The 12,426-nt window shown below is 43.1% G+C and overlaps 1 protein-coding gene across 6 annotated transcripts in view; it reads left to right on the forward strand.

The window, feature by feature from the left end:
- Positions 1 to 12,426, forward strand: part of LYST (lysosomal trafficking regulator) — a 295,950-nt gene that overhangs the window by 215,743 nt on the left and 67,781 nt on the right. For all 6 annotated transcript variants that reach the window (XM_033936373.1, XM_033936368.1, XM_033936370.1 and 3 more), the window contains 3 exons: positions 2,384 to 2,529; positions 2,631 to 2,724; positions 5,320 to 5,381. In XM_033936373.1, coding sequence (XP_033792264.1) covers positions 2,384 to 2,529; positions 2,631 to 2,724; positions 5,320 to 5,381 — 302 coding nt within the window. The remainder of the gene's footprint in view (positions 1 to 2,383; positions 2,530 to 2,630; positions 2,725 to 5,319; positions 5,382 to 12,426) is intronic.

Consider the following 12,426-nt stretch of genomic DNA (forward strand, 5'->3'; position numbering starts at 1 on the left):
CACCGTCACCTTTTCAACCTGTTTGGCCACCTTAAGATCATCACATACAATCACACCCAAGTCCCGCTCTTCTGTCGTGCACATAAGTTCTTCACCCCCTAAACTGTACCGTTCCCTCTGATTTTTGCAGCCCAAATGCCTGACCTTGCATTTCTTAGCATTAAATTTTAGCTGCCAAATTTCAGACCATTCTTCAAGCTTCGGCAGGTCTTTCTTCATGTTATTCACACCATCCTGGGTGTCTACTCTATTGCAGATTTTGCTATCATCCGCAAAGAGGCAAATCTTACCCGACAGCTCTTCAGCAATATTCTTAATAAAAATGTTAAAAAGAACAGGTCCAAGAACAGAACCTTGAGGCACACCACTGGTAACATCCTTTTGCTCAGAGCGATCTCTGTTGATCTCTACCCTCTGTTGCCTTCCACTCAACCAGTTCTTGACACAGCCCGTCACTTTGGGACCCATCCCGAGGGCACTCAGTTTACTTATTAAACGTCTGTGTAGAACACAGTCAAAGGCTCTGCTAAAATCTAAATACATCATATCTAGCATACTCCTTCTATCCAATTCTCTAGTCACCCAGTCAAAGAAATCCATGTTGCCTCTAGTCCTGTAATCCACAAGATTCCATAAACTTCACCATTCCCTGTTTTAAAAGCATTTCCATTAATTTGCTTACCTCAGAAGTCAGTAAATACAAATCTATACCAATAGCTCACCTTTCAGAGTTTGAGGTAAGTAGATTATCAGTCAAGGTGTACTTGTGCCCAATAGCAGAACATCACGGCACATAATGAGAACCATTTCACATAGTAGCAAGCAAATTCATGAAGGCATTATGATATTCGAAACCCCTCCTAAAGGAACCTCCCTTTCAGGGGAAATATGTTTTATTGGGGATCAATATATACCCTTCAATGTCCATTAGCTTCTTTAAGTCCTTATTTTATTCTTTTAGGGCTTCAGATATGCCATTGGTTACCAGACATTTTCTATGGTTACCAAATATAATTATGGCTATGGCTTCCTCATTATCCCCATTATACTATTTTGTTCATGTTTTTACTTTATTACCAAACTTTTAAAGTGCTCCGTGCAAAATTTAATAAGTTAATCCTTATATACATTTAAAACTTATCTTAGTTAAGTCTTTTTTCATTGGGAAGGGACCTGTCATTTTGACATGTTTCGCCCTTAGGCTGCTTCAAGAAAAGTCCCCCCTTTTAAAGCTTATCTGTACCATCCCGATCCACATAGTATTTCTTGAGATAAGTAAAAACATGAAAAGAAGAGTATAATGTGGCTAATGAGGAAGCCATAGCCATAAATATATTTGGTAACCATATAAAATGTCTGGTAACCAATGGCATATCTGAAGCCCTAAAAGAATAAAATAAGGAGTTATAGAGGCTAATGGACATTGAAGGGTATATATTAATGTGAATATTTCACTAATGTCTCACTTTTGACTGCATGATATACTGCTTTATTGGGGATCAAAGCATACATCTCAAAAATTGAAATGCATTGAATAATTCTCTGCTCTCCCTCCCTTTAGGGAAGCTTCTTTGTTGACAGTTACAGCTGTGAGTCTATCAGAATAGGTATCCACTAAATTTGAACACTAAGGTTTGTCAGTATTAGACCAATAATTTTTATGAACCATGTTTACGCTTCTTGGGGAACATTTATGTGAAATAGGAAATGCAGGTCTGTTTGTAGGCCCACCTAAACCACTCCCTCTTTATGTCCTATCCATACCTCATTGACATCTAGATGTAGCGAGCATTCCCACATTTGAGCAATCTCATTCTGAAAAAGCATTTAAATATCTAGAGCTCTCTAGTTGTTCAAAATCTGCCATTTTCAGCTGAAGATACTCCTAAAATAAAGACTTTTACTTTGACTATAAAGCAACTAAAGGCTAATGTTTTGGAATGGGATGTAGACTTTCTGTAGCAACTATTTATCTTTGGGCTTAAGATCTATTTCCAATGTTAAAGCTAGGTCCTACCTTCACTTGTATTTGCATTGAAATTTATTATAATTAGGGTTTCCCAAAAGTGATGTGAACTCTAGTAGTGAAAGTCTCAAAGAGATGATAGTTGATATTAAAAAAACAACATTGGCTTTAAACAGAGATAATTGTGTGGTATCTTGCATCCCTCTTTTCTCTGCTAGATTTATGTTTCTTTCTGCTTCCTTTTCTGTTGAAACATTGACATTCTTATTTGTGTATTTATTGGGTTTTAAAACACTTTATATGTATATCTCTATTTAGTCATAAAGATTTATGGTATTCCTGTAATTATCACTTGTACCTGCTGAGCTTGTAAAATAAAAGGTTTACAGAGAGAATTTCAATATATTCACTCTTCAGAGCACTTTGGTATGATGCAGATTGCTACCCCACTTCTTGGCAACTGGACCCAACAGAAGGTCCCAACAGAGAGAGACGACGTTTGCAAAGATCCTATTTAACAATTCCTAACAAGTATATTCTTAGGGATCAGCAAAAGCAGGAAGGTAACTTTTACAAATACTATACTAAAATAGTAATTTATTGTATGATTTCCATGCATATATTGAGTGTTTTAGTAACGTTATTCCTTTTTTTCCCACAAAAGTAATCAAATCACCTTTATCCTACTTATTTGAAGACAAAACTCATTCTTCTTTCTCTTCTACTGTAAAAGACAAAGCTGCAAGCGAGTTGATAAGGTAATTTATTTAAATTAAGAACACTAATGGCATTGATAATGTGTAGAACATAGATTTTTCTTGGTCTTTCCCAACAAGATCTTTCTTCTGGCTTCAGTTTTCAATTAATTTTCAGATATTGCTAGTATTTCCTTTGTTATTTTTATTAGGAAGCCATTATCAGTAGGCACTATATTTCTTATTTTCCTCACATAGAGCAACAGCAGGGGGGAAGTGTGGGTGTTATAGGGCTAGGGTCAAGCACAGCCCTTTCCTCATTTTATCCTATCTGGTTGTGTGGATCATATGGTTCTGTTACTAAATCTCTATCAGAGTCTCATTTTTGCAACTGGGAAGCTGAGGCTAAGTACCAGAAAACAAATTGATAAACCAGCAACAATAGCTAACAATTTAATACTAATAATATGCATTTATCTTTTATCTTACATAAGGCTAACAGACTAATTGCTTTTCTTTGGGGTTTAGTGCTCTCGGTGGTTAAATTTAGCCTTTGAAAAAAGCGGACTGTCCCAGAAGCATTATCAGGGTTGAGCGGGGAGAGACTTAACCACCTACTGCTGATTCTTATTGCAAGGCATATAAAAATTTTGCTGTTAGAACACTGTGATTAAATGACAGATTTAATCTAGTGGTCAAATTTTGGTTTTCTAACTTTATCATCCTTTTTAGTCACAACTATGTGCAACCGAAAATGAGCATAAGATCTTTAAGTGTTCTGGAGTCAATTCAGATGCACACACACTACAAGTAACATGTATTAATACATAGGAGTGATTTTATAATTTTGAAAGTGGTAAAACCCATAATACTTTAAACTTAGAGGCTGTTCCTTTATTTTGTGTACAGCTATTTCAGTGACGAGATCACCCAAGAGATTTTTATAGGGTCTGTTATTTTCTATAATATGTTTGTTTAAGGCCTAGATTCACTAACCTGGCTGAGTCAGTCCGCTCCGTATCCGATCCGACGCAGGCCGACATATTCACAACGGGCCTATATTCAAATGGGGCGATCGGAGGAATGCCCTCCACTGACCTCACGGATCGCTCTCCAGCGATCCAGACACATGCGCAGACTATCTACTTTGCCTGTAGATGGTCGGCGCGTGCATTTGATGTCCGTGTTTTGTTTTTTCTTACTTTTTACTTAGGATTCCATGGTTTTAACCCATGGGTTTAAAGCGAGTTAAAACCACGGGCTCGAGTCGGGGCAGGAGAATCAGAGCAGAGATCAGGGCAGGAGACTTGGGGTAGAGCTCGTGGCAGACAGCAGGGCTGGAAGTCAGGGCAGGAGATTCGGAGTAGAGATCGGGATAGGAGAGTCAGGGCAGAGCTCGGAGCAGACAGCAGAGCTGGACAATCGGGGCAGGAAAGTTGGGGCAGAGCTCGGGGCAGACAGCAGAGCTGGACAATCGGGGCAGGAGAGTTGGGGCAGAGCTCGGGGCAGACAGCAGGGCTGGAACATCGGGGCAGAAGATTCAGAGCAGAGATCAGGGCAGGAGAGTCAGGGCAGAGAGCAGGGCTGGAAGATCGGGGCAGGAGAGTCGGGGAAGAGCTCGGGGCAGAGAGCAGGGCAGCAATGGAGCAGGAGAGTCGGCAGGGATGTGTGCGACTGATCTCCAGCAGTCGCTTCTTCTGTTGATTGGCCAGCCCAGTCGGTGTCCCAGATTTGTTTAGTGAATCTTATCCCTGCCTACTTTGCATGCCATTTCCTCTCATTTGCATGCATGGATCAGAATTGGATCGGCACAGAGGTTAGTGAATTGGATCGGAGGAAAATCGGGTCGCAAACCGTTTGGTACACGATCGGTTTGCCTTAAGATTGTTCTATACAATTAAATTTCCTGAATGTGCTATTTTAAATTATTCGAGTTTGTACTGTCTTTCTGCATATATAAACTTTGGTACCTTCTTTATTAGATAAATAACCCTTCGTTGAACAACTGTAATAGTTGGATATTCTTTTTAGGTAATGGGTGATCTAAACTGAGTTCTTACCTTTAAACATGTTATCACCTTATAAAATGAAAGGATGATGTCCTTGATCCTAGGTACCTTTAACCTCTACTTCCCAATGCATGCCAGAGTGCTCAGCTTTGCCTGCTGCTGCTGGTTGACTTTGTGTATCAATTTATCAACTTATATACCCAGGAGGTCTTTTTTTCTGGTTGGTGGTAACAAGTAGTGCCCTGTTCAAAGTATATAGCTTAATCTTCTACTCCAGATATATTTCTCTGCATCTGTCAGTTTTCTTCCTAATTTCCTTAAGTACTTATATATTATGCTGAGCCTTTGTATACTGATCAACATATAAAATTAATATAACTTGTTTGAATAGACTTCACTGGATGTGGTGTTTTCAAATTAGAGATGGATCAGTTTGACAGTGGGTTATGTGCACATTTTCCTGAATTGTATTTTCTAATTAAATGCCTGTTACATTAGTCCAGCAAGTATACAAGCATTTAATTGTTAATAACCCAGATGTTTTTCCAATATATGTGCATCTTTTTTTGACTCTTTAAACATAAAAAATTATAAAAGACAGTAAAGACATTTTTTTGTAAATAACATTTGTTCAAATGCCTATTCACAGGGTTAATCGAAGGTGTATCAGTGTAGCTCCTTCCAGAGAAACAGCTGGTGAACTATTACTAGGTTTGTCAATATTTTTTTTCTTTCTTTATATTATAAGTAATTATGTAACTGTTGAGACTATTTGTGTGCATTTTGTGATCAAGCAGCACTTAACATATACATTTCTAATGTTTCAGTTTTTCCTTTGCTTGATTTAGTGCTTTTCTTTCTGTTGCGTGCATTTATATCATATAGCTATGTACACCGAATCCAAAAAAACATTATATGAACTCCATTTTGCATTGCAGCTCTAGCTGAAAAACAGGACATCCAGTACAGGATAGGCCAGACTTGTTTTCCTGGTATTTTACAAAAGGCTTGGGTCTCAGAAGCTTTCATAAAATATTTTATGAAAGCTTCTGAGACCCAAGCCTTTTGTAAAATACCAGGAAAACAAGTCTGGCCTGTCCTGTACTGGATGTCCTGTATCAGCCCCATCTGAGCATTGCTCTTAAACTTTATCGAAGCATCATTCTCAGACACCACAACGTTGAGCATCTAAGATGAGGAGACACAGATCCCATGCATCCTTTTCTAGAGAACAGAGTTCATCATCACATTCTTGACACTCAACTCAACCTCCTTAACGCTTACCTCTATCTACATCTTCAAGGGCTGACATTGAGGAGTATGACTCAGACCTGTTACCATGCTCTTCCAGCGACTATCTTGACTTGTCTGCAGATGAGTCTTATGGAATTCCTTCCGATCCATCTCCTTTTTGAATATCACCTTCTGAAAGTCTGTTATTTATTAAATTTGTCATACAGAGGGGAGAAGCGCTTCCAAGCAACATGGAGTTTGAGGCAGAGCTTAGAGCAGAACTCATGGAAGCCCTAGACTATAAAAAGTGGCCTAAACACTGCATAAAGGTTCCACTCCATAATCTTATAAAGGAAGCCTTCTTTAACAACTGGGAGTCCCCATTCTCATCCCAGTAGCTCTACACAAATTGGACACACTTTACAGAATTCAGTTTTGTCTAGGGTTTGACAGAACTCAGTTACAACACCAATATTTGGTCATCGAGTCTGCTTTGAAGTGAGCGAACAGTACCAGAACTTATACCAGTACTCCACCAGGCAGAGAAGGCAGACTCCTGGATAAATTTGGAAGAAGATTATTCCAGGGTTCCATGCTTGCTAAAAGAATCTTAAACTATAATTTTTATATGACATTTTTAATGAAATCACTTACCATATATACTCGAATATAAACCGGGATTTATGGGCTGAAAAAATGGTTTATATTTGGGTCAATGCCCCCTCCCAGAATTTTTTAAGGCTGCCGCCGTCAGGCTCTGCCCCCCTCCTCCTCCCTGCCCTATTTTCATACCTCTGCTGATCTGGTGGAGGTGCAGCAGGTCTTCTGCCGATCACTGGTGGAGGTGCAGCGGGCGGGAGCAAGCTTTCCAAACTCCTTCCCCGCCGCTAACTGGCTGCATGATCAGCAGCGCGATTTGGTGCTGCTTCTTGTCGCTGAGCGGCTTCCTATCGCGGGAGCCAGTAAGGAAGCCACTCAGTGCCGAGAAGGAGCGCCAAATCGCACTGCTGCTCGTGCAGCTCAGATGGTGAAATTGGATCGCGCAGCTGGTTAGCAGCAGGGCAGGAGTTTGGAAAGCTTGCTCCTGCCCGCTGCACCTCCACCAGATCGGCAGAGATATGAAGATAGGGCAGGGAGAGGGGGACAGAGGGCAGAGTCTGGGAGGGAGAGTGCAGAGTCTGAAAGGGGAAGGAAGGAAGGGTGCATTGCCTGACAGGGGAGGGGAGAAAGGAAGGGTGCTGGGTGCAGTGCCTGACAGGGGAAGGGAGGAAGGAAGGGTGTTGGGTACAGTGTCTGATATGGGAGGGATGGAGGGAAGGGGTCTGGGTGCAGAGCTTGGTAGGGAGGGGGCTGGGTGCAGAGCCTAACAGGGCAGGACACTTGAATATTAAGCTGCCCGGGAAAGGGGGCAGCTTATTCAGATCGATTTATATTAGAGTGTATACAGTATACAAAAAAAATGTCCTCTTTTGAACAATATATACTATTGGAGTGTCTTAAGTATTACCAACATTTGACAAATGATCTCCTAGAAACCTGGAAACACATGGTGCGTTCTACATTTGATGCCTTTGATATCGCCTTTCACAACTCAGCTGTCTCATAAGTACATAAGAATAGACTAATGGTTCATCCAGCCCAGTATCCCGTCTTCACAGAGGCCAGTCCAAGTCACAAGTACTAGCTGAAACCCAAACAGTGGCAGCAACATTCAGGACTGACTCTACCATATTCCCTGTATAGGAGCTGACCTCTTTGGAAACCGTGTACAAGAAGCAACATAGAAAATGAAAATACATACTGTCTGCATGACAACCTTGTCATAGAAACATGATGACAGATAAAGGCCAAATGGCTCATCTAGGCTGCCCATCCGCAGTAACCATTATCTCTTTCTCTCTCTGAGAGATCCCACGTGCCTATCCCAGGCCCTTATGAATTCTGACACAGTCTCTGTCTCCACCACCTCTACTGGGAGACTGTTACATGCATCTACCACCCTTTCTGTAAAAAAGTATTTCCTTAGATTACTCTGGAGCCTGTCACCTCTTAACTTCATCCTATGCCCTCTCATTGCAGAGTTTCTTTTCAAAAAAAGAGACTCGACTCATGCGCATTTACATTACGTAGGTATTTAAACGTCTCTATCATTTCTCCCTTCTCCCGCTTTTCCTCCAAAGTATACAGATTGAGATCTTTAAGTCTGTCAACACAGTGACATACCGCAAGGAGATATCCCAAAGCCTCAAAACTTTCAACTTACTATTCAGAACAAAAGTATAACCACCTCTTAGCCGCTCAACAAATCAGAGGTGACCTAGACACAAAAGTAGCAGAAGACTCAATCTCAGCCTCAATCCTAACAGCAGCAGTCTTTTTGATTCCCTAATAGAGAGCATTGCCAGTGCATCTCTAACTCTACCTTAGACTCTACCCATAAGAGGTCAACTCTACCACTTTTACCATCGATGGACCCTCATAACAGATAACTGGGTCCTTCAAGTGGTGAGTCAGGGCTATGCTCTTCATTTACATTGAAAACCTCTAAACCATCCTCCGTAAGAGTCTCTTTTCAGCTCAGAAGACCCTCCTTCACCAAGAGCTCTTAGCCCTCTTCCAGTTAAATGCCATAGAACAAGTTCCCCTGCAGGAGAGGGACTGAAGGTTCTACTCCAAACACTTCCTGATACCGAAAAAGACCGGAGGTCTTCGTATAATTCTGATCCTCCATGCTCTTAACAAATACTTAGTGAAGGAGAAGTTTTGCATGATCTTTCTGGGAACTCTGTTACCAATGTATGAGAAGAATGACTGGCTCTGCTCTCATACACCCATATTTCCATCCTGCCTGGCCACAGGAAATATCTTTGAGTGGGGACATGCAACTTCCAGTACAAAGTACTACCATTTGGACTGGCGTCAGCACCAAGTGTGTTCACAAAATGTTTAGTGGTAGTAGCTGCAACCTTCTGCTCATGCGGCTTTCATGTGTTCCCTTACCTAGATGACTGGTTAATCAAGGCCTCCTCATTGCAACAGGCTCACCAGGACATCCTTTCCATGGTTCGTTTATTGGCACTTCTGGGTTTTGTAGTCAACTACCAGAAATCCCATCTTCATCCCATTCAAACCTAAGAATTCAGTGGAGCTCTCCTGGACACAACTCAAGCTCAAACCTTTCTACTGCAACAGAGGCTTGACATTCTCACATCTCTCAAAAGGTCTTCTCTCTTCAACATATCATGGCACGTCAAATGTTGCTTCTCCTAGGCCAAATGGCACCTACAATACAAGGAACCTAAGTGGATGCTCTTCACCCAATGATCTCAAGCCACCGCAGCACTTTCCTAACAGATACAAGTGACCTCAGACCTTCATCAGTACCTTCAGCGGTGACTGTTACTGACCAATCTTTCCAGGGACCTTTATTTCCAAACTCCACCACATCAAAAAATATTAACAATTGGGGGACACACCTCAGCGACCTCCATACTCAAAGCAGCTGGACTTCTTGCGAGGAAACTCTCCTCATCAGTCTTCTGGAACTTCGAGCAATCTGCAGTGCATTCTGCACATTCCAAGATTGCCTCTTCTATCAAGTAGTACTTATTCAAACAGATAACCATGTACTAAGTGAACAAACAAGGAGGCACAGACTCTTGCCCACTTTGCCAGGAAGCGATCCAGATTTGGTCCTGGGTGATTTCCTTGCAACATATTCCTCAAGGCAGTTTATCTGGCAGGAAAACAAAACATCTTAGCAAACAAACTGAATAGACTACTTCAACCTCACAAGTGGTCACTCAACTAAGTCATCTTATGGTGGATATTTTCAGACTGGGGGCCGGATCGGTGTTAGACTTGCTGAGGCCCAGTGCAGAAATTAAAGGTTGGGCGGGGGGTGGGGGGGGGGGGCTCCAGCCTTTTCCCTCCCTGCCTCTCTCCTACATTCTCTCCACCTGCCATTATTACCACACATAAATCAGCTTTAAATGAGATGACTTCTTCACACACAAAACATAGACAGACGCTGGCTTTTAGAAAGCTGGAGTAGTGGTTTCTACCGTGGGCTGGTGAAGTAAATGCTTCAACGGTTCATAGACTAAACTGTGTGAGACAAAGCCAGGCACCGGACATCAGCGCGCCGGATTTAAACTGAATTTTAAAGTGCTCCGAGGGGGAGTGTGTGTGGCGGGAACCATCGCACTTAACGTAGTTGGGACCCCCCATTATAGAGGAAATAGGCTTTTTCCCTATTTTTTGGAAAAAGTTCAGTTTCCTCTCTAATATGGGGGGGTTCCCCCCCTTGGAGCGCCTTAAAATTCAGCTTAAATCCAGTGCACTGATGTCCTGCGCGCGATTGGTAGCCCTGTTTTGTGCGCTATTGTCTTGCACGATTTTGACGCGTCACCTGCTTCGACACTCACAGAATTCTTCTGAACGTCGGAGCATTTATCTCGCCGCCCCACAAGAGGAGCCTCTACCGCAGCCTTGTAAAAGGAGCCTTAACCTCCTTTAGGCACACGCATTTATTCCTGCCACAGAGCTAGTGTAAGTGCTCGCAAATAAAGTTATATATGTAACTGCAGACATAAACTATGTAGTATTCTATACTGGCAATTAAATGCTCAGTTATAAAATTCATGCTTGACCCATTTGAGGTGCCTAATTTTAGGTGACCTATACAGAACCTAACACAAACCCAATCTTTTTTTCAGATCTGTAATTCATCAAGTCGCTAGGACTTGAGCATGAGCCAATGGCATCTAACATAGAGAATTACTCCCAATAAGTCTTATAAAAAGTTGCTCATATAGGGGTCCTTTTACTAAGGTGCACTAGCCATTTTAGCGTGCGCTAAATATTAACGCATGCTAACGCATCCATGGTCTGTAATGGACACGTTAGCGCAGGGGTCCCCAAAGTCCCTCCTTGAGGGCCGAATCTAGTCGGGTTTTCAGGATTTCCCCAATGAATATGCATTGAAAACAGTGCATGCACATAGATCTCATGCATATTCATTGGGGAAATCCTGAAAACCTGACTGAATTCGGCCCTCAAAGAGGAACTTTGGGACCCCTGCATTAGCGTTTAGAGTGCGCTAATATTTAGCGTGTGCCTTAGTAAAAGGACCCTATATTGAGGCTAATTTGCAAACATGACTGCGGAATAAATATTTGGTATAATGTAAGGCAGGGGTGCCCAACGCGTCGATCGCGATCGACCGGTAGCTCAGGAAGGCAACGTGAGTCAATCGCAGAGCCCATCCCGGGCTCTGTGATAGACTCGTGTTGCCGTCCCGATCTACCGGGTCTATCAGCCTTCCTCTCCCCGACGTCAAAGACGCCGACGCCGGCCATTAGGCTGTTTTTGTCATTTCGGGGGGGGGGGAGGGGCGTGTTGCTGTGGCGGCGGCAGCAGCAACAGCCTGAAAAAGAAATCATCCTGGCCCGGGACGGTGTCATACTCCGGAACTTCTACCTCTTCCAGCAGCCCTCTCCCTTCTACCTGCTTCCGGCCACACCCCCTGCTCCGCGTCTCTCTTCGGCAACTCAGCAGCAGCGATCGACACAAGCTTCTGACGTCGGGGCCTACCCTCTGCGAGTCCCACTTGTTTCAACTTCCTTTTTCCACAAAGGCGGGACTCGTAGAGGGAAGGCCTCGATGTCGGCAGCTTGTCTTGATCACCGCTGCTGACGAGTTGCTTAAGAGAGCCGCAGAGCAGGGGGGTTTTGCCAGGTGCAGGTAGAAGGGAGAGGGCCAGTTGCAGGACTCATGGATGAGGGAGCAGAAGAGAGAGAGAAAGAGAGAGGGGAGGGAAACAAAAGGAAATATTTCATACTGGGCTGGGCCGGAGTGGAGGGAGGGTGGAAAGATTCTGGCTACAGGGTGCATTAACAAAGGAAAAGGGAGGAAAACTGAAAATGGAGATAGTGACACAAAGAAGAGAAAGAGTAAGCAGGACCTACTGAATAAGGATAGAGATACAGAGGGGACATGAAGAGGTGAAATAGAGACATAGAAGTAATGCTGAAAAAGTGGGGGGGGGGGAGATAAAGACATTGAAAGGGCAAATTGTGAACATGGGGTAAAGACAAGGACAGAGACAAATGAAGATTCTGAAAAAGTGGTGAGATAGGGATATAGGTGAGATGGACACAAAGAAGGATGATGCTGGAAAATAGGTGGAATGGTAATTCTGACAGACACATAAGGGAAATGCTGGATCAAGGAGAGATGGGGCTCAGGCTGGATGGAATGAGGAGAAATGCCTTGTTGGCCCAGAACTTCCTCTCCTACGTCAGAATTGACGTCAGGGAGCGGAATGCTGGTCAGCGCGACGCTTCTGCAGGGAAAGCTTGGGACGGCGGTGACTTGGGGGCTGTTCCCCGATGGCGGTGGCAGCAAACCGAGTGGCTTGGGGGAGGGCATGGAGAAAGAAAAAGGGGGCAGACAGGGAGACAGAAAGAAGGGGGAACAGGGAGACAGAAAGAAAAAGTTGGGGGAGAGAATGAGGTCTGGA

Source organism: Geotrypetes seraphini, chromosome 3 (assembly GCF_902459505.1).
Source record: "Geotrypetes seraphini chromosome 3, aGeoSer1.1, whole genome shotgun sequence".
Lineage (NCBI taxonomy): Eukaryota > Metazoa > Chordata > Amphibia > Gymnophiona > Dermophiidae > Geotrypetes > Geotrypetes seraphini.